Source organism: Amblyraja radiata, chromosome 30 (assembly GCF_010909765.2).
Source record: "Amblyraja radiata isolate CabotCenter1 chromosome 30, sAmbRad1.1.pri, whole genome shotgun sequence".
In the NCBI taxonomy this organism is placed as follows: Eukaryota; Metazoa; Chordata; class Chondrichthyes; order Rajiformes; family Rajidae; genus Amblyraja; species Amblyraja radiata.
In genome coordinates, this window is record NC_045985.1 from 4,262,882 (window position 1) to 4,290,365 (window position 27,484).

The 27,484-nt window shown below is 48.1% G+C and overlaps 1 protein-coding gene across 1 annotated transcript in view; it reads right to left on the minus strand.

The window, feature by feature from the left end:
- Positions 1–2,449: 2,449 nt before the first annotated feature.
- LOC116989911 (trichohyalin-like) overlaps positions 2,450–27,484 on the minus strand; it is a 78,642-nt gene continuing 53,607 nt past the window's right edge. Inside the window, exons 13-22 of the mRNA XM_033047466.1 lie at positions 21,454–21,476; positions 21,237–21,355; positions 15,331–15,388; positions 9,487–9,979; positions 7,313–7,408; positions 6,291–6,524; positions 6,127–6,149; positions 5,925–6,043; positions 2,711–2,747; positions 2,450–2,603 (exon numbers count right to left, since the gene is read on the minus strand). Of these exons, the coding sequence (XP_032903357.1) occupies positions 2,450–2,603; positions 2,711–2,747; positions 5,925–6,043; positions 6,127–6,149; positions 6,291–6,524; positions 7,313–7,408; positions 9,487–9,979; positions 15,331–15,388; positions 21,237–21,355; positions 21,454–21,476 (1,356 nt within the window). The remainder of the gene's footprint in view (positions 2,604–2,710; positions 2,748–5,924; positions 6,044–6,126; positions 6,150–6,290; positions 6,525–7,312; positions 7,409–9,486; positions 9,980–15,330; positions 15,389–21,236; positions 21,356–21,453; positions 21,477–27,484) is intronic.

Consider the following 27,484-nt stretch of genomic DNA (forward strand, 5'->3'; position numbering starts at 1 on the left):
CCCGGAGGTTGCAGGTGGTTGCAGGTAGAGGAAGCAGGTAGGGAGACTGACAAAAATCTCCGGGTACCGCACGGAAACCTTGGGTGGGGCGCAATTCAGGAGGTCCCATTCTGGAGAATACGACCCAATCTCCATTTATGGGGAAAGTGTGGAGAGAGTGTCCAGCTTTAAGTTTTTGGGCACTCACATTTCAGAAGACCTCACATGGTCCACAAACACCGCCGCGCTGGTCAAGAAGGCACAGCAACGACTGTTCTTCCTGAGGACATTAAAAAAGACCGGTCTGCCCCAACAGCTGCTGACAACGTTCTACCACTGCACCACAGAGAGCATACTAACGTATGGCATCTCTGTGTGGTATCTCAGCTGCACGGAGGCGGAGAGGAGAGCTCTTCAGCGCGTCGTCAACAGAGCGCAGAGGATCATCGGGACAGAGCTACCAGCCTTGGAGGGCATCTACCACACGCGGTGCCTCAGGAAGGCCCTCAGCATCCATAAGGACTCATCACACCCCTGCCACGGTCTGTTTCAACTACTTCCCTCCGGCAGACGTTACAAGGCCTTCTACGCCCGAACCTCCAGACTCAGGAACAGTTTCATCCCAAGGCTATAGCGGCTCTGAACCGGCCCTAATGAGTGCCCCCCCCCCCCCCACCCCTTTGGACAGTCTCCCTCAGATGGTCACGTCAATCAATTCAGCTTGTTTATTTATGTATTGTATTTATTTACCTTTCCTGGACATCAGTGGAGCTGCACACTAAATCTCGTTGCACTGACGTGCAATGACAATAAAATATATATTATTATTATTATTATTAAAGTCTCCAGAGGTTTACGTTCAGGTTTCCTAAGTGGGACAGGGGCATAAGATTTATCTCTTGGGGCTAACGGGATCAAGGGATATGGGGGATTGGGGGGTGGGGGGGGTGGGGGGTGGGGGGGGGGGGGGGCGAGCAGGAACGAAGTACTGATTTTGGATAATCAGCCATGAGCATATGAATGGCAGTGCTGGCTCAAGAGGCCGGAGCCTGACGCCTGCATTCTGTTTTCTATGTTGTCGAAGGACGTAGCGTTCTGTAGCTTAAGTTCCTGCTGATACGGACCAGTCAAGAAATTACCTTCCACATTAACTCCTTCCCGTGTTGGGGTGAGCTGACAATGTTCTGGTAGATTCACCTCAAGCAGCATCATCCATCCCCCGGTTTTTCAGAAGGAACTGCAGATGCTGGAAAATTGAAGGTAGACAAAAACGCTGGAGAAACGCGGGTGAGGCAGCATCTATGGAGCGAAGGAAATAGGCAATGTTTTGGGTCGAGACCATTCTTCAGACTGATGTGAGGGGGGGGGGGGGGGGGTGCGGGAAGAAAAAAGGAAAAGGCCGAGAAAGTGGGCTTAGGGAGATATGGAAGGGGAGGGGAAATCAGGGACTACCTGAAATTGGAGAAGTAAATGTTCATACCGCTGGGATGTAAACTGCTCAAGCGAAATATGAGGTGCTGCTCCTCCAATTTGCGGTGGGCCTCACTCTAGCCATGGAGGAGGCCCAGGACAGAAAGGCCGGATTGGGCATGGGAGGGGGAGTTGAAGCGCTGAGCCACCGGGAGATCAGGTTGGTTATTGTGAACTGAGCGGAGGTGTTGGGCAAAGCCTGCGCTTGGTCTCACCGATGTAGAGCAGCTGACACCTAGAGCAGCGGATGCAATAAATGAGGTTGGAGGAGGTGCAGGTGAACCTCTGTCTCACCTGGAAAGACTAATTCTCCATTCAGGTGTTGCAAGCTTCCCCCTGCTCTATGGTGTCCAGCAGTAGATGAAGGGGGGGGGGGGGTTGAGCGAATGATACTGATGGGGTGATCTGATTTGGCCGATACAACTACACGAGTCATATAGATAGGGAAGTTAGTGAAAATCATCACACTCAAACCGTTTTGGCTTCGGATGAGAGGAAGAAATTTTCAAAGAGATCTGAGAGTCAAAAGTGTTTATTGTCGTTTAACCCAAACAGAACAATACAATTCTTATTTTTATTTCACTCTTCCCACATTTACATTCCCCCTGGTTTTATTTCCGCGCTCACTGGGGTTTGTTTCACGACGCGGAATTTGGGGATTAAATGGGAGCCGTTCGTTCAGCGCCGATATGTTGTCCACCGGGTTTCTGCCCCACAGCCCCTGACCCCCGCTCATGACGCCGGTCCCGGGACCCGACCCTTTTACACACCCGGAGCGGAACCGGGGCAGATTATCAGACACTGCTTTTCATCCCAAGTCCAGAAGAAAGGATAAAGTTTCTCCGTGAATTTATTCCCAGTGGAGGTGTGGAGATGGGACTTGGTGTCCGCGTCGTAAAATGAAACTGTCCCGGACTCGTAACTGAGATAAACTCCCACCTTCCCGGGGATGGGACGGGCGGGGAGAGGGGATGGAGGGGAGGTGAGTGCATTAAACCTTTCATCCCCCCAACGCCTGATGCACCAGACTCCAGTCTCCGGGGTCAGTGTGACCAGTTTCTTCCTCTCCACAAACTCTGCGGCGACTCCCAGACTCCAGTCCCGACTCCTCGCCACCTCCACCTCCCAGTAATGTCTCCCCGATGCGAACCCCTCTGATCCCAGCACACACGGCCAGTATGTAAACTTCTTCCCGGTGTCAGGGAGACTCCTCCGGGTCCCGGTACATCTCACCCTCTTCCGATCCTCAGACACCTCGAGCCGCGAACCCGCTGTTTCCACATCCAGGGTGACGGAGACTGGGGAGAGAAGGAGAGAATCAGAGAGTCCCCGGGGGTCGGGGGGTGACTCGGGCACAGGCGACCAACCAAGAGATTTCCCGGGTTTACACCCCAAGCACGGCGAGGGGACATGGGAAAACTTTCTCAACGTTGTGGCGAGAGAAGAAGCTGGGGACAGCGAGGAGATGGGGACATTTTCTATCACCAGTATTCAGTAGCACACACAGTTCGACCACATCTTTAACATCCCTCTCTTTCACCTTGTGAAAACATGGATCCTGGTTCGTTTAGCTCTCTGTCATTCGCCTCTACCAACCATGTATTTGCAATGCCTTCATCATCAGTGATCAATAGGCAATAGACAATAGACAATAGGTGCAGGAGTAGGCCATTTGACCCTTCAAGCCACATTCAATGTGATCATGGCTGATCATCCACAATCAGTACCCCGTTCCTGCCTTCTCCCCATATCCCCTGACTCCGCTATCTTTAAGAGCCCTATCTAGCTCTCTCTTGAAAGTATCCAGAGAATCGGCCTCCACTGAGGCAGAGAATTCCACAGATTCGCAACTCAGTGAGAAAATGGTTCCTCATCTCCGTTCTAAATGGCTTACCCCTTATTCTTAACTGTGACCTTGGTTCTTGACTCCCCCAACATCGGGAACATGTTTCCCGCCTCTAGCGTGTCCAAACCCTTAATGATCGTATAAGATCCCCTCTCATCCTTCAAAACTCCAGAGTATACAAGCCCAGCCGCTCCATTCTCTCAGCATATGACAGTCCCGCCATTCCGGGAATTAACCTGGTGAACCTACGCTGCACACCCCCAATAGCAAGAATGTCCTTCCTCAAATTAGGAGACCAAAACTGCACACAATACTCCAGGTGTGGTCTCACTACGGCCCTGTACAACTGCAGACGGACCTCTTTAGTCATTTTATTTACATCCATTTATTATTTAGGACTATACTTTCATTTAGCGCTACTTACAACGCTCACTGTATTGAAATCAGTAGCTTTTACCACATCAACCCCAATGTGTCTACGAAACCGCCCCTACATGTGCGTAGTTTCAAATGTATTTGATCCACTCGCCACATTGTCCTCAATCTGTCCTCTTGCTGGCCAACAAAGATCCTTGGCGAGTAGGATTGAAGACCATTCGAAGGCGTGTTAAACATAGTGTTTAAGAAGGATCTGCAGATGCTGGAAAAATCGAAGGTACACAAAAATGCTGGAGAAACTCGGCGGGTGCAGCAGCATCTATGGAGCGAAGGAAATAGGCAATGTTTCGGGCCGAACCCCTTCTTCAGTCTGATGGGGGGTGGGGGGGGGAGGAAAAAGGAGGCGGAGGAGCCCGAGGACTGAGGGAGAAATAGGAAGGGGCGGAGACAGCAAGGGCTAACAAAATTGGGAGAATTCGATGCTCATGCCCCCAGGATGCAGACTCCCCAAGCGGAATATGAGGTGCTGTTCCTCCAATTTCCGGTGTTGCTCGCTCTGGCCATGGAGGCGGCCCAGGACAGAGAGGTCGGTTACGGAGTGGGAGGGGGAGTTGAAGTGCTGAGCCACCGGGAGGTCAGGTTGGTTATTGCGGACCGAGCGGAGGTGTTCGGCGAAACCATCGCCCAGCCTCCACTTGGTCTCACCGATGTAGATCAGCTGACACCTAGAGCAGCGGATGCTGTAGATTGTAGATTGGAGGAGATACATGTGAACCTATGTGGCACCTGGAACGACTGCTTGGGTCCTTGAATGGAGTTGAGGGGGGAGGTAAATCGACAGGTGTTGCATCTCTTGCGGTTGCAAGGCAAAGTGCCCGGGGAGGGGGTGGTACGGGATGGAAGGAAATAATTAAACATACATCGAAAACAAGAGGGGGACAATGGAGAGAGGGGGACACCTGTGGGACAAAGGAGGTAATTCATGTCGTTCAAGAAGGAACTGCAGATGCTGGAAGATCGAAGGTACACAAAAATGCTGGAGAAACTCAGCGGGTGCAGCAGCATCTATGGAGCGAAGGAAATAGGCGATGTTTCAGGCCGAAACCCTTCTTCAGTCTGATGTCGGGAGGAGGGGGTGCGGGAAAAATAAAGGAATTGTGGGCATTGGGAGAGCTGGGAAGGGGAGGGGAAAGAGGGAGAAAGCAGGGACTACCTGAAATTGGAGAAGTCAATGTTCATACCGCTGGGATGTAAACTGCCCAAGCGAAATATGAGGTGCTGCTCCTCCAATTTGCGGTGGGACTCACTCTGGCCATGGAGGAGGCCCAGGACAGAAAGGTCGGATTGGGAATGGGAGGGGGAGTTGCTGAGCCACCGGGAGATCAGGTTGGTTGTTGCGAACTGAGCGAAAGACGCTCTTTGGTCTGCCCGAGCGCTGTTCACCACCCAGCAGAGCGAGGAACCAGATTTCCTAGTTCTTTAGGGGACGGGGGCTCCCCTCTTCTTCCATAGATGAGGCTCTCATCAGGGTCTCCTCTATATCCCGTACCTCTGTTCTCACTCCCCATCCCACCACTCGCAACAAGGACAGAGTTCCACCCTACCAGCCGTCACATACAACAGATAATCCTATGACTTTTTCGCCAACTCCAACGGGATCCCACCACTGGCCTCCTCTTCCCATCTCCTCCCCTTTCTGCTTTCCGCAGAGACCGCTCCCTCCGTAACTCCCTGGTCAATTCGTCCCTTCCCACCCAAACCACCCCCTCCCCTGACACTTTCCCTTGCAACCGCAGGAAACGCTACACTTGTCGCTTTACCTCCCCCCCTCGACTCCATCCAAAGACCCAAGCAGTCTTTCTAGATGAGGTAGAAGGTTCATCTGCACTTCCTCCAACCTCATCTATTGCATCCGCTGTTCCGTGTGCCAACTGCCCTACATCGGTGAGACCAAGCGCAGGCTTGGAGATCGCTTCACCCAACACCTCCGCTCGGTTCTTTAATCTTTATTTCAAAATAGACTATATTTGATAAATAAATATAGACAATACATGATCCCGACAAAACTCCATCCAACATTCTCAGAGGCTATTCATACATACAATACAAGACCTGGTTTGGAACACCTCATCCTGGGTGCAGATGCGGCGTAGACATGTCTGAAGTGCCTCATCAGTCCAGTATTAAATATACTCTTTACATGTAATTGATACTTCAATTTCTCTAATAGGCTTTTTTCTTCAGGTTTTACCTTTCGTAATGCCATCGACATCTTCGCTGAACACCGTTTTCAACAAAAATGGGTGATCGAACTTTCCAACGGCGAGAGATCCATCTGCTACTGACAACCTCTGGATTTCATCACTCACCCTGCATTAATTAAACAAGTAGTTAAAAGACCAACGTCCAACGTTTCTTGAGTTATTGCTCAAAAACAATGCTGCGAGCCTCACCTCCTCTTCTGACGAGTTTCCTCCTGAAATACATAACAAGGGAAAGACCAATTAATTTACACTGAGATTCCACATCGTGAATGCTAAATTCATTTCAAACTGTTGTGCACCATTTTGTGATTTTGCAGTTACACCAAAAGCAAACTGCAAATGTAACCCCTTACCTTCAGAAATATCAAACTGTCCGTTTGGTTCATCCGCTCCTTTATCTTTAGGAGTTGCTCTCGAATAGAGTTTAACTTCTCTTGAATCGCTCGTAGGTTATTCTCCATTGGGTGTAGAACGCTCGCCTCTTCTTCCCGGAGTTCCTGGTGAAAGAGCCGCTCTTTATCATCGATAATCTGGCGCAGTTCAGCAAATATCGATGTGATGTGGGTCAACATGTCATGTGACTGTTCCTGTCAAATGAAAGATGAAGATCAATAATATCCAGCCTGGAATCTAAGAAAATAGCACAAGATCAGAGAAGGGAAACTGGAAACTTTACCCGAACTCCAGAAATCTTCTGTTTCTGCTGCTGCTCCATTTCCTCCGTCGCCGATTTAGTTTTTGTGAGAGTCTTGAAGGATGTTTTAATCTTCTCCTGATTGAGATTGAGATTCAGTGAGTAAAAGAATTAGAACAGACGGAACCAATGAACTGCAGACACGGAACTGCACATGAAAGTTTACAAAGAAGGTTGGGGCAGGAATGAGTCTGCCTAGTGATTGTTGGATATAGTGAGGCTTTGGGTAGGGGGTGGGGGGATTTATAGATGGTTGGTCAAGGGCCAGACATGAAAAGACAAAACGTATGGAGGTAAGGAGTAAGGAAACAAGAGATGCAAGTTGTAAAACCAGATTCAAGATTCAAGTGAGTTTATTGTCATGTCCCAGATAGGACAATGAAATTCTTGCTTTGCTTCAGCACAACAGAACATAGTAGGCAAAAATAAATACAAACCAGATCAGTGTGTTCATACACCATATAATATATATATATACACACACACATAAAAAAACAGATAAAGTTCAATGGGCTATTAAAGTTCTGTGTTTTGTTTTGAGTTGAATTTAATAGCCTGATAGCTGTGGGGAAGTAGCTATTCCTGAACCTGGACGTTGCTGTCTTCAGGCTCCTGTACCTTCTACCTGAAGGTAGCAGGGAGATGAGTGTGTGGCCAGAGAAGAGAAACTGGAAACCTTACCCGAACTCCAGAAATCTTCTGTTTCTGTTGCTGCTCCATTTCCTCCATCGCTGATTCATTTTTTGTGAGAGTCTCGAAGGATGTTTTAATCTGCTCCTGGGATTGAGATTCAGATTCAGTGAGTATTAGACCAGACGGAACCAATGTAGGGAGGTAAGGAGCAAGGAAACAAAGAGGTGTGAGTTATAAAACAAGAAAGAATGTAGGTGGGAGGGGACTGGGTGTAGGGAGGGGAAGGAGGAAATGGTTGCGATTCCAGGTGTGGCATAGGCAATTAAAGTGTTGGGGGGGGGGGGCGGATGTCGAAACGGTGACCTGAAACTGTAGAATTTAAAGAGGCATTACTCGACAAATTCCGAGCTATAGAAACATAGAAATTAGGTGCAGGAGTAGGCCATTCGGCCCTTCGAGCCTGCACCGCCATTCAATATGATCATGGCTGATCATCCAACTCAGTATCCCGTACCTGCCTTCTCTCCATACCCTCTGATCCCCTTAGCCACAAGGGCCACATCTAACTCCCTCTTAAATATAGCCAATGAACTGGCCTCGACTACCCTCTGTGGCAGGGAGTTCCAGAGATTCACCACTCTCTGTGTGAAAAAAGTTCTTCTCATCTCGGTTTTAAAGGATTTCCCCCTTATCCTTAAGCTGTGACCCCTTGTCCTGGACTTCCCCAACATCGGGAGCAATCTTCCTGCATCTAGCCTGTCCAACCCCTTAAGAATTTTGTAAGTTTCTATAAGATCCCCTCTCAATCTCCTAAATTCTAGAGAGTATAAACCAAGTCTATCCAGTCTTTCTTCATAAGACAGTCCTGACATCCCAGGAATCAGTCTGGTGAACCTTCTCTGTACTCCCTCTATGGCAATAATGTCCTTCCTCAGATTTGGAGACCAAAACTGTACGCAATACTCCAGGTGTGGTCTCACCAAGACCCTGTACAGCTGCAGTAGAACCTCCCTGCTCCTATACTCAAATCCTTTTGCTATACAAGCGAAATTTGGCCTCACACAAGCAACCAAGGAAGCCCAGGACAGAAAGGTCAGCGTAGGAATGCGAACGAGGGTTGAAATAGTTAGCAACCGATAGATCCATCGGGTCTTGGCGGGTCTAGCGCGGGTGATGCCGAAACCGTGGCGTGGTAAAGTCTACCCTCCTGCCTCGCCGATGTAATGGAGGCTACGCCGGAAGAAAAAAACCGAATGCTGTGGATGAGGTGAGAGGTGGTGCACGCCAACCTCTCTCTCGCCTGGAAGGGCTGCAGGTGTCCCTTGATGGATGTAAAGGCAGAGCGACAGGTGTTCCATTTCTTACCGTAGCTGCTGGGACGTGTACCTGGGGAAGCACAAAGACCTGGCTTGGCTGGCGGTGAGGGGAGCCCTCACAGTCACATTCTTCCTGCACCGTCGGAACCTCACTACCAGCGCACGCTGCCCTCGGGACGGTTGCTATGGAGAGGAGACGGTTGCCCACCTCTTAGGAGAGTGTGGATTTGCAAAACGAGTCTGGAGAGGTATGAAAGGGTCCCTGGAACGATTTATCCCGAACAGCTCCGTCACAGAGGACTCTGTGATTTACGGACTGTTCCCAGGGACACATTCAGAGACTGACATCGAGTGCTGCTGGAGGGTCATCAACTCGGTGAAAGACCCTCTTTGGTCTGCCCGAGTGTTGCTCACCACCCAGCAGAGAGAGATGTCCGTCGGGGAATGTTGCCGACTGGCCCACTGCAGACTGCAGGAGTACGTGCTGAGGGACTCGCTGAAGCTTGGTGCAGCCAACGCCAAGGCTCGGTGGGGGAGGACCACAGTCGAGGGTCTTCCCGCTGCTGGACATGGGGGGCAGGATGTGGTGGAGACGCCCCTCAAAATAAGGGAAGGGATTCCACGCCAGGGGGCCACATGAGTGGCAAGGGTGGGGGATAAATTTATGATTTGGGGAAACTGTATTGTATGTATGTACAGTCTCCGAGAATGTCGGATGGAGTTTTGTCAGGATCATGTATTGTATATATATTCATTTCTCGAAAAAAGTCTATTTAGAAATTTAAAAAATAAGTATCTGGGGATGGGGTGGTTCGGGTGGGAAACTGGGTGAAAAATCACAGGCGCAGAGGGAGCGGTCTCTGCGAAAGGCGGAAATAAAAAATCACAGATTCTGTTTGCTTTTACCTTGTAGATTTCAACAGCTTCTTTAATCGGCATGAAGAGGTGATCTCTGTGTTCCCGCGAATCTCGGCAGATCAGGCAGATCAGTTGTTGGTCAGTTTCACAAAACAGCTTCAGTTCTTCCTGATGTTCCTCGCAGTGAAGTTTACTTTCCTCCCTTTCCACTTTCGGGCTGGCTGTTCGAGCTTTCTCGGACATATTCGCCAAGGCCCGATTCACCCTGAGGGTGCTCTCAGCAAACTCCTCTCTACATTCCGGGCAGGAGTTTCTCCCATCCCCGTCCCAACACCGTGTGATACAGGAGCGGCAGAAGTTGTGCTCGCACTCCAGTATAACCGGGTCGGCGAAGAAATCCAGGCAGATGGGACAAACTGCGTCTTCAGTCCAACTGAGCTTTCGAAGCCATTTTAATTCCGGGAACTTCCTCGTGTTCCCCGTGAGCGCTGAAGCAGCGCGAATGTCTCCTGTGCGCGCTACAGTGCGCTGGCAATGAAGGCTGAATAATACCAGCATCTCATATTTCACTTGGGCAACTTACCGCCCAGTGCTATGAATATTGATTTCACTAATGTCAACTAACCCTGGCATTTCCTCTCTCTCTCTCTACCCCCTCCCCCACCCAAGTCTCACCAGCAGCACCCGACAAACAGCTAACAAATAGCCTGTTTCCATTATCATCGTTACATTTTTGCATATCTTTCATTCATTGTTCTTTATCTCTCTACCTCATCGTCTATATCTCTCGTTTCCCTAATCCCTAACCAGTCTGAAGAAGTGTCTCGACCCGAAACGGCGCACATTCCTTCTCTCCAGAGAAGCTGCCTGTCCCGCTGAGTTACTCCAGCTTTTTGTGTCTATCTTCGGTTTAAACCACCATCTGCAGTTCTTTCTTAAACAATACTAAACGATGGTGTTTTGCTGCAAGTGTTCAGGGTGAAGAGTCCCTGGCAATTTCGCACCAACAACACATTAAGCGAATCGGTATATAGACCTTCAGCCCAGAGTCATTAGGTGAGACGAACTAGCTACCAATGTCGGACTATGGGAGTGTGTAGGGGATCTCCTGAAATGAACGGAATTGGGAGTCCGCCGGATACCACCCGCTGCGGGTAGACCTGGGGACCCCCCCCCCCCCCCACCCCACCCCCAGGGGCCAAAAAATCGGTGCTAAATAGAGGAACGAGGTCCCACCTAAATTCACCACCATTGTGTGCTCACTACCACGCCTCTATCAACCACACAAACGGCAGACATTTCTCCCGCTGCAAAAGGCCCGCCAGATCCCCCACAAAGGGCCTAAAAAATGGGCTAGCATATAGACGAGCAAGGTACCACTCAAATATAATGGCAATTTAACAATTATCTGCTACATTGGGTCTACCAGACCCCCTAAATGGGTCAATCTAGGCTAGCCTAGATATTAAAGGTACCAGCTAAAACTAGGTTTAGATGATCAATCACAGTCTAGGAAATACAATATCACCCATGCCAGAATAATAATCCATTGCCTGGTTAGGATTTTTTATTTCCTAGGCTGCGATTGATCATCTAAACCTGGTTTTAACTGGTACCTTCAATATCTAGGCTAGCCTAGATTGGCCCAAGGGCCCATTTAGGGGATCTGGTAGACCCAAATGCAGCAGATAATTGTTCTGTCACAGGTCAATTTATATCCCACAACGTGTGGTAGATCATTTTAACTTGGTTCTAGCTGGTACCCACAATATCGAGGCTAGCCTAGTTAGACAGCAGAGTCGAGGGTGTCCATTTTTGGGGTGTCTGGTACCTGTAGTGCTGCGGACTATGTGTCTGACGTAACCCATTTTGTACTCTATGAACTCAACTTGTTCATTTGGCGGTAGACAAAAATGCTGGAGAAACTCAGCTGGTGAGGCAGCCTCTATGGAGCGAAGGAAATAGGCAATGTTTCGGGTCGACACCCTTCTTCAGACTGATGTGAGGGTGTGGGGGGGGGGGGGGGGGGGGTGGGGAGAGAAGAAGTTGTGGAGCCAGTGGGCTGATGGAGAGCTGAGAAGGGGAGGAGAAAGCAGGGACTACCTGAAATTGGAGAAATCAATGTTCATACCGCTGGGGTGTAAACTGCCCAAGCGGAATATGAGATGCTGCTCCTCTAATTTACGGTGGGAACTCACTCTGGCCATGGAGGAGGCCCAGGACAGAAAGGTCGGATTGGGAATGGGAGGGGGAGTTGAAGTGCTGAGCCACCGGCAGATCAGGTTAGTTATTGTGAACTGAGCGGAGGTGTTGGGCGAAGCGATGGCCATGCCTACACTTGGTCTCACCGAAGAAGAGCAGCTGACATCTAGAGCAGCGGATGCAATAGATGAGGTTGGAGGAGGTGCAGGTGAACCTCTGCCACTATTTTTGAGTAGTACCTTGCTCGTTTATATGCAAGTCCATTTTTAGGCCCTTTGTTGGGGGGTCTGGCGGGCCTTTTGCAGTGGGAAAATGTCTGCCGTTTGTGTTGTTCATAGAGGCGTGGCAGTCAGCACACCGTGGTAGTGGATTAAAGTGGTACCTCATTCATCTATTTAGCACCCATATTTGCCCCTTGTGGGGTCCCCCAGGTCCACACGCAGTGGGTGGTAGCCGGCAGATTCACAATTCCATTCATTTCAGGTGACCACCTACACACTCCCATAGTCAGACATTGGTACCTAGTTCGTCTAACCTAATGTCTCTGGGCTGAAAGTCTAATGTGACAGAAATTGGGAGGAAGAGAGCCGTCAAGTCAACCAAAACAGTGACAGGTGTGAATAGAGTGCACGTTCCACCAGTGGGAGAGTCTAGGGCCAGAGATCATAGCCTTTGAAATAAAGGACGTTCCTTTAGGGAGGAGATAAGGAGGAATGTATTTAGTCAGAGGGTGGTGAATCTGTGGATCTCATTGCCACAGGGGGCTGTGGAGGCCAAGTCAGTGGGTATATCCAAGGCAGTGATAGACAAATTCTTGATTAGAACGGGTGCCAAGGGCTATGGGGAGAAGGCAGTAAAATGGGATTAGTGGGAAGAGATCAGCTATGATTGAATTCTGGCATAGACTTGATGGGCCGAATGGCCTAATTCTCCTCCTATACCTTATGGACTTGTGAGGAAGCGGGAAAGGGGGTAGTGGGTCGTTATTAATTAGCGAAAATTGAAGAATTTAATGTTTGTACCATTGGGATTTGAGGTTATGGTTATGAATCGGGTGATCCAACAGGTCTTGGCTGAAAGATAGCGTGTTCAACATAACCATGGCCTAGTGACGCTTGGTTAAGCCGTTGCCAAGGAGATTTCATCGGGAGGGGGGGGGGGGGCATCGTAATTCGATACAACTCGAAGGTTTTGTTTCTCCAGCGTTTTTGTTTACCTTCAACACAACATTGACTCGATCAGCAAGACCGGTTTAGCCGGTTGTCACGAAGCTATTGTATGTTTGCCCGGATTGTGGGAGATGTTCCGGCTCAATTAACTCTGGTGATTGATATCAAAGGAATGAGTCTCCATGGGTTGAGCAAATTCCTGCAGGGACATGTATTCTCTGCGTGTAACAGGACACTTGAACAACTGCTGATACGGACCAGTCAAAAATACCTTGTACGTTAACCCCTTCCCGTGTTGGGTCAGCTGTTTCTTCGCTCCAGAGATGCTGCCTCATCCGCTGAGTTTCTTCAGCAGGTACACAAATATGCTGGAGAAACTCAACGGGTGCAGCAGCATCTATGGAGCGAAGGAAATAGGCGACGTTTCGGGCCGAACCCCTTCTTCAGACTGATAGGGAGTGGGGGGGGGGGGGGGGAGAAGGAATGAAAAAGGGAGGAGGAGGAGCCCGAGGGGGGGGGGATGGGAGGAGACAGCTCGAGGGTTAAGGAAGGGGAGGAGACAGCAAGGGCTAGCAAAACTGGGAGAATTCAACGTTCATGCCATCGGGACGCAAGCAACCCAGGCGGAATGTGAGGTGCTGTTCCTCCAATTTTCGGTGTTGCTCACTCTGGCAATGGAGGAGACCAGGAGAAACTCAGCGGGTTTCTTCAGCATTTGTGTTTACCCACATAGACTCGATCAGCAAGACCGGTTTAGCCGGTTGTCACGAAGCTATTGTATGTTTGCCCGGATTGTGGGAGATGTTCCGGCTCAAATAACTCTGGTGATTGGTTTCAAAGGAATGAGTCTCCATGGGTTGAGCAAATTCCTGCAGGTACATGTATTCTCTGCGTGTAACAGGACACTTGAACAACTGCTGATTCCGATCAGTCAAAAATACCTTGTACGTTAACCCCTTCCCATGGTGGGTCAGCAGATAATTTCTGGTAGATTCACCTCACGCAGCACCATCCATCCCGGTGTTTAAGAAGGAACTGCAGATGCTGGAAAATCGAAGGTAGACAAAAATGCTGGAGAATCTCAGCGGGTGAGGCAGCATCCATGGAGCGAAGGAAATTGGCAACGTTTTGGGTCGAGATACTTCTTCAGACTGATGTGAGGGTGGGGGGGGGGGGGTCGGGAAGAAGAAAGGAAGAGGTGGAGACAGTGGGCTGTGGGAGAGCTGGGAAGGGGAAGGAGGGAGATAGCAGGGACTACCTGAAATTGGAGAAGTCAATGTTCATACCGCTGGGGTGTAAACTGCCCAAGCGAAATATGAGGTGCTGCTCCTCCAATTTGCGGTGGGACTCACTCTGGCCATGGAGGAGGCCCAGGACAGAAAGGTCGGATTGGGAATGGGAGGGGGAGTTGAAGTGCTGAGCCACCGGGAGATCAGGTTGGTTGTTGCGAACTGAGCGGAGGTGTTGGGCGAAGCCTACGCTTGGTCTCACCGATGTAGAGCAGCTGACATCTAAGACCGCGAATGCAATAGATGTGGTTGGAAGGGGGGCTGAACCGTGAAATTTCACAGAGCTAGATATTTGCCCACCATCCCAATATCGGAGGTGGGATGTGCTGGGTTAGAAAGACCGCAGAGTAGGTGTACCAAGATCTTGCCCGATTGGAGATGGATTGGAATCGGCTGGCCTTGTTTTTTTTCAACGAATGATACTGATGGGGTGATCTGCTTTGGCTGATACAATACAGATAGGGAAGTTAGTGAGAATCATCACACTCAGAGGAAGAAGTTTTAAAGGCGATCCGAGAGTCAAAAGTGTTTTATTGTCATAAGCCCAAAACAGAACAATACAATTCTAATTTTTATTTCACTCTTCCCACATTTACATTCCCCCTGGTTTTATTTCCGCGCTCACTTGGGTTTATACGATGCGGAATTTGGGGATTAAATGGGAGCCGTTCGTTCAGCGCCGACCTGTTGTCCACCGGGTTTCTGCCCCACAGCCCCTGAGCCCCGCTCCTGACGCCGGTCCCGGGACCCGACCCTTTTACACACCCGGAGCGGAACCGGAGCAGATTCTCAGCCACTGGTCTTTATGCCAAGTCCTGAAGAAAGGATAAAGTTTCTCCGTGAATTTATTCCCAGTGAAGGTGTGGAGATGGGACTTGGTGTCCGCGTCGTAAAATGAAACTGTCCCGGACTCGTAACTGAGATAAACTCCCACCCTCCCGGGGATGGGACGGGCGGGGAGAGGGGATGGAGGGGAGGTGAATGCATCAAACCCGTCACCACACCGCCCGATGCTCCAGACTCCAGTCTCCGGGGTCATTGCGATATTTCTCTTCCTCTCCACAGACTCTGCGGCGACTCCCAGTCTCCAGCCCCGATTCCCTGCCACCTCCACCTCCCAGTAATGTCTCCCCGATGTGAATCCCTCCGATCCCAGCACACAATGCCAGTATGTAAACCTCTTCCCGGTGTCAGGGAGACTCCTCCAGGTCTCGGTCCATCTCACCCTCTTCCGATCCTCAGACACCTCGAGCTGCGAATGCGCCGTTTCCACATCCAGGGTGACGGAGACTGGGGGGAGAAGCAGAGAATCAGAGAGTCCCCGGGGGTCGGGGGGAGACTCGCGGCATCAGCGCGGCCCCGGGACCGGGGGAGAAGCCGCTCGGCCACAGGCACAGGTGGGCAGGCGACCAACCCGAGAGATTTCCCTGCGTTACACCCCAGGCGTGGTTAGTGGACATGGGGAACCTTTCTCAACGTTGTGGAGTTACACTTGTGCTGTGGTGAGAGAAGAAGATGGGAACAGTGAGGAGGAAACGGAACCGTGTTAGGCGGGTAGGGTGAAGAGGCCTGGAGTGGGGTGGATCGCTGGGACAGAAAGACAAGCAGGAGCAGTTTAGGGATTGCGGGAGAAAAGGGGAAGAGAATCCGGGATGGGGATGATGGACTGCGTTTACTACAAATTGGCATCAAGAACGCATTCAACTCCACCAACATACAACCAGCATTGGGATAGTATGGATGTGGGGTGAATGTTTACCTAGTGGGAAAGTCTGGGATTAGAGCCCACAGCTTCGGGAGAAAAGGACAAACTTTTCGAAATTAGATGAAGAGGAATTTCTATAGTCACATGGTAGCGAATCTGTGGAATTCATTGCCACAAAAAGAGGGGGAGGCCAAATCAATGGATATTTTTAGGGCCGAGATTGACAGATTCTTAATTAGTAACCAGTTGCTCCAGCATGTTGTGTCTATCTTCGGTTTAAAGCAGCATCTGCAGTTCCTTCCTACACATCAGCTCGGTGTTTGAACCATTGTTAATACCCATATTGCCTCGCCAGTTGCGGCTTCCAGCAGAACCTCCCTCAGTGCAGGTGTGACATTTTCTATCACCAGTATTCAGTAGCACAGTTCCACCACATCTTTACCATCCCTTTTAATCACATCGTAAACACCTGGATCCTGGTTCATTCAGCGATCTGTCCTTCACCTCTATCAACCACGTCTTTGTAATGCCTTCAACATCACAGATCAATAGGCAATAGACAATAAATGCAGGAGTAGGCCATTCGGCCTTTCCAACCAGCACCGTCATTCAATGTGATCATGGCTGATCATCCCCGATCAGTACCCCGTTCCTGCCTTCTCCCCATATCCCCTGACTCCGCAATTTTTAAGAGCCGTAACTAGCTCTATTGAAAGCATCCAGAGAACCTGCCTCCACCGCCCTCTGAGGCTGAGAATTCCATAGACTCACAATCTCTGGGTGAAAAAGTGTTTTGCTCATCTCTGTTCTAAATGGCTTAGCCCTTAGAGTCTGGATAGACACCTGGAAGTATGATGTTGTGGCGATCAGTGAAACATGGTTGCAGGAGGGCTGTGATTGGAAACTAAATATTCCAGGATTTCGTTGCTTCAGGTGTGATAGAATTGGAGGGGCAAGAGGTGGAGGTGTTGCATTGCTAGTCAGGGAAGATATTACAGCAGTGCTTTGGCAGGATAGATTGGAGGGCTCATCTAGGGAGGCTATTTGGGTGGAACTGAGAAGTGGGAAAGGTGTAGCAACACTTATAGGGGTGTATTATAGACCGCCAAATGGGGAGCGAGAATTCGAAGAGCAAATATGTAAGGAGATAGCAGATATTAGTAGTAAGCACAAGGTAGTGATTGTGGGAGATTTCAATTTTCCACACATAGACTGGGAAACACATTCTGTAAAAGGGCTGGATGGTTTGGAGTTTGTAAAGTGTTTGCAGGATAGTTTTTTGCAGCAATACATAGAGGTACCTACTAGAGGATGGGCAGTGCTGGACCTCCTGTTAGGAAATGAGACGGGACAGGTGGCGGAGGTATGCGTTGGGGAGCACTTCGGGTCCAGTGATCACAATACCATTAGTTTCAATATAATTATGGAGAAGGTCAGAACTGGACCTAGGGTTGAGATTTTTGATTGGAGAAAGGCTAACTTTGATGAGATGCGAGGTGATTTAAAAGGAGTGAACTGGGACATTTTGTTTTATGGGAAGGATGTAGAAGAGAAATGGAGTACATTTAAAGGGGAAATTTTAAGAGTACAGAATCTTTATGTTCCTGTTCGGTTGAAAGGAAACAGTAAAAATTGGAAAGAGCCCTGGTTTTCAAGGGAAATTGGACATCTTGTTCGGAAAAAGAGGGAGATCTACAATAATTATAGGCAGCATGAAGTAAGTGAGGTGCTTGAGGAGTATAAGGAATGTAAAAAGAATCTTAAGAAATAAATTAGAAAAGCTAAAAGAAGATATGAGGTTGCTTTGGCAAGTAAGGTGAAAGTAAATCCAAAGGGTTTCTACAGCTATATTAATAGCAAAAGGATAACGAGGGATAAAATTGGTCCATTGGAGAGACAGAGTGGACAGCTATCTGCAGAGCCAAAAGAGATGGGGGGAGATATTGAACAATTTCTTTTCTTCGGTATTCACCAAGGAGAAGGATATTGAATTATGTGAGGTAAGGGAAACTAGTAGAGTAGCTATGGATACTATGAGTTTCAAAGTAAAAGAAATACTGACACTTTTGAAAAATATAAAAGTGGATAAGTCTCCAGGTCCTGACAGGATATTCCCTAGAACATTGAGGGAAGTTAGTGTAGAAATAGCCGGGGCTATGACAGAAATATTTCAAATGTCATTAGAAACGTGAATAGTCCCCGAGGATTAGCGTACTGCGCATGTTGTTCCATTGTTTAAAAAGGGTTCTAAGAGTAAACCTAGCAATTATAGACCTGTTAGTTTGACTTCAGTGGTGGGCAAATTAATGGAAAAGATAGTTAGAGATAATATATATAAGCATCTGGATAAACAGGGTCTGATTAGGAACAGTCAACATGGATTTGTGCCTGGAAGGTCATGTTTGACTAATCTTCTTGAATTTTTTGAAGAGGTTACTAGGGAAATTGACGAGGGTAAAGCAGTGGATGTTGTCTATATGGACTTTGGTAAGGCCTTTGATAAGGTTCCTCATGGAAGGTTGGTTAAGAAGGTTCAACTGTTGGGTATAAATGCAGGAATAGCAAGATGGATTCAACAGTGGCTGAATGGGAGAAGCCAGAGGGTAATGGTGGATGGCTGTTTGTCGGGTTGGAGGCAGGTGACTAGTGGGGTGCCTCAGGGATCTGTGTTGGGTCCTTTGTTGTTTGTCATGTACATCAATGATCTGGATGAAGGGGTGGTAAATTGGATTAGTAAATATGCAGATGATACCAAGATAGGGGGTGTTGTGGATAATGAAGAGGATTTCCAAAGTCTACAGAGTGATTTAGGCCATTTGGAAAAATGGGCTGAAAGATGGCAGATGGAGTTTAATTCTGATAAATGTGAGGTGCTACACATTGGCAGGACAAATCAAAATAGGACGTACATGGTAAATGGTAGGGAATTGAAGAATACAGTTGAACAGAGGGATCTGGGAATAACCGTGCATAGTTCCTTGAAGGTGGAATCTCATATAGATAGGGTGGTAAAGAAAGCTTTTGGTATGCTAGCCTTTATAAATCAGAGCATTGAGTATAGAAGCTGGGATGTAATGTTAAAATTGTACAAGGCATTTGTGAGACTAAATCTGGAGTATGGTGTACAATTTTGGTCGCCCAATTATAGGAAGGATGTCAACAAAATAGAGAGAGTACAGAGGAGATTTACTAGAATGTTGCCTGGGTTTCAACAACTAAGTTACAGAGATAGGTTGAATAAGTTAGGTCTTTATTCTCTGGAGCGCAGAAGGTTAAGGGGGTACTTGATAGAGGTCTTTAAAATGATGAGAGGGATAGACAGAGTTGATGTGGACAAGCTTTTCCCTTTGAGAATAGGGAAGATTCAAACAAGAGGACATGACTTCAGAATTAAGGGACAGAAGTTTAGGGGTAACATGAGGGGGAACTTCTTTACTCAGAGAGTGGTAGCGGTGTGGAATGAGCTTCCAGTGGAAGTGGTGGCGGCAGGTTCGTTGGTATCATTTAAAAATAAATTGGATAGGCATATGGATGAGAAGGGAATGGAGGGTTATGGTATGAGTGCAGGCAGGTGGGACTAAGGGAAAAAAGTTGTTCGGCACAGACTTGTAGGGCCGAGATGGCCTGTTTCCGTGCTGTAATTGTTATATGGTTATATGGTTATCAGATTCAGATTCAATTTTAATTGTCATTGTCAGTGTACAGTACAGAGACAACGAAATGCATTCAGAGACAACGAAATGCATTATATGGTTATTCTTAAACTGTGGCCCCTAGTTCTGGACTTCCCCAATATCGGGAACATCTTTCCTGCCTCTAGTGTGTCCAAACCCTTAATAATCTTATATGTTTCAATAAAATTCCCTCTCATCCTTCTAAACTCCAGAGTATACAAGCTCAGCCGCTCCATTCTCTCAGCATATGACAGTCCCTCCATCCCGGGAATTAGCCTTGTAAACCTACCCTGCACTCCCTCAATAGCTAGAATGTCCTTCCTCAAATTTAGAGACCAAACCTGCACCCAATACTCCAGGTGTGGTCTCACTAGGGCCCTGTACAACTGTAGAAGGACTTCTTTGCTCCTTTTATTAAGATCCATTTATTAATCGGGATAATACTTTCATTTAGCGCTCACTGTATTGAAATCAGTAGCTTTTAGCACATCAACCCCATTGTGTTAATGAAACCGCCCCGACATGTGCGTAGTTTCAAATGTATTTGATCCACTCTCCACATTGTCCTCTTGCTGGCCTACAAGGATCCTTGGCGAGTAGGATTGATGACAATTTGAAGGCGTATTAAACATACATTGAAAACAAGAGGTGAACAATGGAGAGAGGGGGACACCTATTGGAAGAAGGAGGTAATTCCATGATGATAGAAAAATCGAAGGCAGACAAAAAATAGCTGGAGAAACTCAACGGGTCAGGCAGCATCTGTGGAGCGAAGGAATAGGCGACGTTTCGAGTCGAGGCCCTTCTTCAGACTGATGTCAGGAGGGCGGGGCAGGAAAACGAAAGGAAGAAGCAGAGACAGTGGGCTGTGGGAGAGCTGGGAAGGGGAGGGGAAGGAAAGAGGAAGCAATGGACTACCTGAAATTGGAGAAGTCAATGTTCATACCGCTGGGGTGTAAACTACCCAAGTGAAATATGAGGTGCTGTTCCTCCAATTTGTGCTGGGCCTCACTGGGACAGTGGAGGAGGCCCAGGATAGAAAGGTCAGATTGGGAATGGGAGGGGGAGTTGAAGTGCTGAGCCACCGGGAGATCAGGTTGGTTAAGACAGACTGAGCGGAGGTGTTCAACGAAATGATCACCGAGCCTGCGCTTGGTCTCACCGATGTAGAGAAGTTGACACCTGGAACAGCGGATGCAGTAGATGAGGTTGGAGGAGGTGCAAGTGAACCTCTGCTTCACCTGGAAAGACTGATTGGGTCCGTGGATGGAGTCGCGGGGAGGAGGTAATGGGACAGGTGTTGCATCTCCTGCGGTTGCAAGGGGAAAGTACCAGGGGAGGGGGTGGTTTGGGTGGGAAGGGACGATTTCACCAGGGAGGTACGGAGGGAACGGTCTCTGCGGAAACCAGAAAGGGGTGGAGATGGGAGGATCTGGCCTGTAGTTGGATCCCGTTCAAACTGAAGAAGGGCCTCAACCCAACACGTCGCCTATTCCTTCGTTCCATAGATGCTGCCTCACCCGCTGAGTTTCTCCAGCATTTTTGTCTACCTTCGGTTTTTTCCGAGATCTTTGGTTTCTTCCCACTCTCCAAAGATGTGCAGGTTTGTAGGTTAATTGGCTTGGTAAATGTAAAATGAAATTGTCCCGAGTGGGTGTAGGATAGTGTTAATGTGCGGGGATCGCTGGTCGGCGCGGACCCAGTGGGCCAAACCAAAATAGAATTACCTAACAAACAGGAAGTGATCTACATGCTTTACCTTGCTTAATGGAGTCAAAGGTTTCCTTCAAAACTGTCTTCAACAGAAAGAGATGGTTGAATTTCTCAAACGGTATGGAATCATCTCTCACTGACAATGGCCGCTGGTCATCTCTAACCCTGCAAATATTAAATAGCTGATTACAAACTGAGCATTGATTATTTCTCGGTAATATGTTACCGGTCCATGCAGAGTGTCAGTGAATAGCAAGTCTTACCTCCTCTTACAGTCAGCTTCCCCCTGAAATAAAGAAAACACAAATCTGAATTAACTGAGACGGATCATCCACATCCTCATGTAAATAGCTCGTTCTAAGCTTCCCCCCCAGTCTAGTTTCAGTCGAAAATAACTGAGTCAAGCACTAGCGCATCTAGACTTTATTTTGACAGAACACAATTACAGTTCCACTATTATACCTAACCAGCGCGGGTTCGATCCTTGTATAGAAACATAGAAAATAGGTGCAGGAGTAGGCCATTCGGCCCTCGAGCCTGCACCGCCATTCAATACGATCATGGCTGATCATTCAACTCAGTATCCTGTACCTGCCTTCTCTCTATATCCCCTGATCCCTTAAGCCACAAGGGCCACATCTAACTCCCTCGTAAATATAGCCAATGAACTGTGGCCTCAACTACCTTTTGTGGCAGAGTACTCCACAGATTCACCACTCTCTGTGTAAAAAATGATTTTCTCATCTCGGTCCTAAAAGACTTCCCTCTTATTCTTAAACTGTGACCCCTTGTTCTGGACTTCCCCAACATCGGGAATAATCTTCCTGCATCTAGCCTGTCCAACCCTTTAAGAATTTTGTAAGTTTCTATAAGATCCCCCCTCAATCTTCTAAATTCTAGCGAGTACAAACCGAGTCTATCCAGTCTTTCTTCATATGAAAGTCCTGACATCCCTGGAATCAGTCTGGTGAGCCTTCTCTGTACTCCCTCTATGGCAAGAATGTCTTTCCTCAGATTAAGAGACCAAAACTATATGCAATGCTCCAGGTGTGGTTTCACCAAGACCCTGTACAACTGCAGTAGAACCTCCCTGATCTTATAGTCAAATCCTGCCTGTTCAAGCTCTCTAGGCCTTGCACAAACAGAGACACTCCAGAAGGTCACGCAGTCCGAAGCGCTCTCCCAGAAGATCGACACAGGACCTCGTGGTAGCTACTTTTATAGGTCCCCGGACCTCGAGGGGCCAAACAATTACAATCCAATTACAGATATCGATTAACCACATACATGACAGACATTTCCGTAACCCAATAATACAGTAGCTAATACATTGTATTCAAACAGTGTTTCTTAGAGGAAACGAACATCGCAACATTTAGTACGGAGACAAGGAAACACCTTTTCTCACAGAGAGTTGTGAGTCTGTGGAATTCTCTGCCTCAGAGGGCGGTTCTCTGGATACTTTCAAGCGAGAGCTAGATAGGGCTCTTAAAAATAGCGGAGTCAGGGTATATGGGGAGAAGGCAGGAACGGGGTACTGATTGTGGATGATCAGCCATGATCACATTGAATGGCGGTGCTGGCTCGAAGGGCCGAATGGTCTACTCCTGCACCTATTGTCTATTGTGCCCTGATATGCAAGAAAACCAGACAAGGCGCAATACTTAATCCAATCATCATCCAGCAAAGTAAAGCTTTGCAACATTATTTCTGGAGTTTCTGGAGTTCTAGACTTTTTTATGTGGGGGAAAGGGGGAAACTACCTTTCAGGGTCCCTACCTGGTCGGAGAGGCAGCTTTTCTCCGGGCTGCAGTTTCGACCCGTCCTCGCGGCCTACCAGCGGGCCTGGAGCGGCGTTTACTGACGGGGACCGCCCAGAACCACGGCTTTGGCAGCGGCACAGCGCTGGAGCGCTATCGCGGAGCGGGCGATGCCTTGTCCGGGTCGCCGCGCTGGAGCTCCGGTGAGCTGAAGACCGCCGGGAACAACATCGCGGAGCTGCGGGTCTGAGGAGCGGCCAGCTGCGGGCGGCGGCGCCGAACTGTACACCGGGAGCCTGGGATCTCGCGACGAGATCGCCAGTAGTGGAGCTCCAACCGGCGCGGCCTTGTTGGCTTTGGAAGCCGCGGCCTCCAGTACGGAAGCGGCCGTTCCAGGGTTCCCAAGCCGCTGCGAGGATTCTCCCGACGCCGGAGCAACATCACCCGGCGAGAACGGCCTGGAACATCGGGCCCCCGTAGAGGCAACTGTGGAGGCCTCAATTGGCTCGACTATGGGTGAACTGGGGTTGGGGACTGGACTTTGTGCCTTCCCTCATGGTGGGAGCCATTGTGGGGGGATGTTCTTTATGTTTAAATCTCTTATTAATGTTATGTCTGTATTCTTTTTTTATGTGCTGCATTGGCAAGAAGCATTTCACTACACCTAGGTGTATGTGACCAATAAATAACCTTTGAACCTTTGAACCTTTATTTACAATGTGTATATCTGGTTTGCATTCAACCAGTACATTCTATGCATTTTCACCTAATTGTCAGGGTCTGCAGGTGTTCCCATTCCTTTCCCGCAGCTCGGATCTAGGCTCTAGACAAACTGGCACCATTCTGCAGCTTGTCCCATTTCTACAGAAAGCACATTTAAATTGACCAAATGGCCTAGCAGTCCAGAAGCCTTTACTCAATTTAAGTGTCCTAGCCTCTCCAATTTGGCCAGGATTAACACTAACAACAGGAAGTTGACCCAATTTATTACAAGGTGTTAAACAATGCCGTTTAACAACTCTCACTCCCTCTGATTCACAGGGCAAAACAGATACATTGCAGAATGAGCAAGAAGGGAGAAAATATTAAAATGATAATTAGAATTAGACCATTCTGATGGGATAGACATCAGACCAGGTTGTGGTTATGCATTTTAGCCGGATAAGATGTCTGTGATTATCGGAGAGTGTAATTTTAGACTTATGATGAATTTGACCAGGAGGGAGCGGCTAAACATAGAAAATAGGTGCAGGAGTAGGCCATTCGGCCCTTCGAGCCTGCACCGCCATTCAATATGATCATGGCTGATCATCCAACTCAGTATCCTGTACCTGCCTTCTCTCCATACCTCCTGATCCCTTTAACCACAAGGTCCACATCTAACTCACTCTTAAATATAGCCAATGAACTGGCCTCAACTACCTTCTGTGGCAGAGAATTCCACAGATTCACCACTCTCTGTGTGAAAAATGCTTTTCTCATCTCGGTCCCAAAGGATTTCCCCTTTATCCTTAAACTGTGACCCCTTGTCCTGGACTTCCCCAACATCGGGAACAATCTTCCTGCATCTAGCCTGTCCAACCGCTTAAGAAATTTGTAAGTTTCCATAAGATCCCCCTTCAATCTCCTAAATTATAGCGAGTACAAGCCGAGTCTATCCAGTCTTTCTTCATATGAAAATCCTGACATCCCAGGAATCAGTCTGGTGAACCTTCTCTGTACTCCCTCTATGGCAAGAATGTCTTTCCTCAGATTTGGAGACCAAAACTGTACGCAATATTCCAGGAGTGGTCTCACCAAGACCCTGTACAACTGCAGTAGAACCTCCCTGCTCCTATACTCAAATCCTTTTATTATGAATGCTAACATACCATTCGCTTTCTTCACTGCCTGCTGCACCTGCATGTCTACTTTTAATGACTGGTGTACCATGACACCCAGGTCTCGTTGCATCTCCCCTTTTCCTAATCAGCCATCATTTAGATAATAGTCTACTTTCCTGTTTTTGCCACCAAAGTGGATATCCTCACATTTATCCACAATATACTGCATCTGCCAAACATTTGCCCACTCATCCAGCCTATCCAAGTCACCTTGCAGCCTCCTAGCATCCTCCTCACAGCTAACACCGCCCCCCCAGCTTCGTGTCATCTGCAAACTTGGAGATGTTGCATTGAATTCCCTCGTCCAAATCATTAATAGATATTGTAAATAGCTGGGGTACCAGCACTGAGCCTTGCGGTACCCCACTAGTCACTGCCTGCCATTGTGAAAAGGACCCGTTTACTCCTACTCTTTGCTTCCTGTCTGCCAGCCAGTTCTTTATCCACATCAATACTGAACCCCCAATACTGTGTGCTTTAAGTTTGTATACTAATCTCTTTATCTTTACTTGTGGAGCCACCTAGTGACAAAGATAAAATAAGTTGTAGCCGCTGCCCAGTCCATCACCGGCTCTGACCTCCCCACCATCGAGGGGATCTATCACAGTCGCTGCCTCAAAAAGGCTGCCAACATCATCAAGGACCCACACCATCCTGGCCACACACTCATCTCTCCATTGTCATCAGGTAGAAGGTACAGGAGCCTGAAATCTGCAACATCCAGGTTCAGGAATAGCTCCTTTCCCACAGCCATCAGGCTATTAAACTCACCAACAAACAGACTCTGAACTACAACAGCCTATTGCACTTTATCTGTTCATTAATGTGTGTACATATATGGTCTGTGTTATATAGACACACTGATCTGTTCTGTATTGATGCCTACTATATTCTGTTGTGCTGCAGCAAGCAAGAATTTCATTGTCCTATCTGGGACGCATGACAATAGAAACATAGAAACATAGAAAATAGGTGCAGGAGTAGGCCATTCGGCCCTTAGAGCCTGCACCGCCATTCAACATGATCATGGCTGATCATCCAACTCAGTATCCTGTACCTGCCTTCTCTCCATACCCCCTGATCCCTTTGGCCACAAGGACCACATCTAACTCCCTCTTAAATATAGCCAATGAACTGTGGCCTCAACTACCTTCTGTGGCAGAGAATTCCAGAGATTCACCACTCTCTGTGTGAAAAAAAGTTTATCTCACCTCGGTCCTAAAAGATTTCCCCCTTATCCTTAAACTGTGACCCCTTGTTCTGGACTTCCCCAACATCGGGAACAATTTTCCTGCATCTAGCCTGTCCAACCCCTTAAGAATTTTGTAAGTTTCTATAAGATCCCCCTCCAATCACCTAAATTATAGCGAGTACAAGCCGAGTCTATCCAGTCTTTCTTCATATGAAAGTCCTGACATCCCAGGAATCAGTCTGGTGAACCTTCTCTGTACTCCCTCTATGGCAAGAATGTCTTTCCTCAGATTTGGAGACCAAAACTGTACGCAATATTCCAGGAGTGGTCTCACCAAGACCCTGTACAACTGCAGTAGAACCTCCCTGCTCCTATACTCAAATCCTTTTATTATGAATGCTAACATACCATTCGCTTTCTTCACTGCCTGCTGCACCTGCATGTCTACTTTTAATGACTGGTGTACCATGACACCCAGGTCTCGTTGCATCTCCCCTTTTCCTAATCAGCCACCATTTAGATAATAGTCTACTTTCCTGTTTTTGCCACCAAAGTGGATAACCTCACATTTATCCACAATATACTGCATCTGCCATGCATTTGCCCACTCACCCAGCCTATCCAAGTCACCTTGCAGCCTCCTAACATCCTCCTCACAGCTAACAATGCCCACCAGCTTAGTGTCATCCGCAAACTTGGAGATGTTGCATTCAATTCCCTCGTCCAAATCATTAATATATATTGTAAATAAGTGGGGTCCAGCACTGAGTCTTGCGGTACCCCACTAGTCACTGCCTGCCATTGTGAAAAGGACCCGTTTACTGCTATTCTTTGCTTCCTGTCTGCCAGCTAGTTCTTTATCCACATCAATACTGAACCCCCAATACCGTGTGCTTTAAGTTTGTATACTAATCTCTTTATCTTTACTTGTGGAGCCACCAAGTGACAAAGATAAAATAAGTTGTAGCCGCTGCCCAGTCCATCACCGGCTCTGACCTCCCCACCATCGAGGGGATCTATCACAGTCGCTGCCTCAAAAAGGCTGCCAACATCATCAAGGACCCACACCATCCTGGCCACACACTCATCTCTCCATTGTCATCGGGTAGAAGATACAGGAGCCTGAAATCTGCAACATCCAGGTTCAGGAATAGCTCCTTTCCCACAGCCATCAGGCTATTAAACTCACAAAAAAACAGACTCTGAACTACAACAGCCTATTGCACTTTATCTGTTCATTAATGTGTGTACATATATGGTCTGTGTTATATAGACACACTGATCTGTTCTGTATTGATGCCTACTATATTCTGTTGTGCTGCAGCAAGCAAGAATTTCATTGTCCTATCTGGGACACATGACAATAGAAACATAGAAAATAGGTGCAGGAGTAGGCCATTCGGCCCTTAGAGCCTGCACCGCCATTCAACATGATCATGGCTGATCATCCAACTCAGTA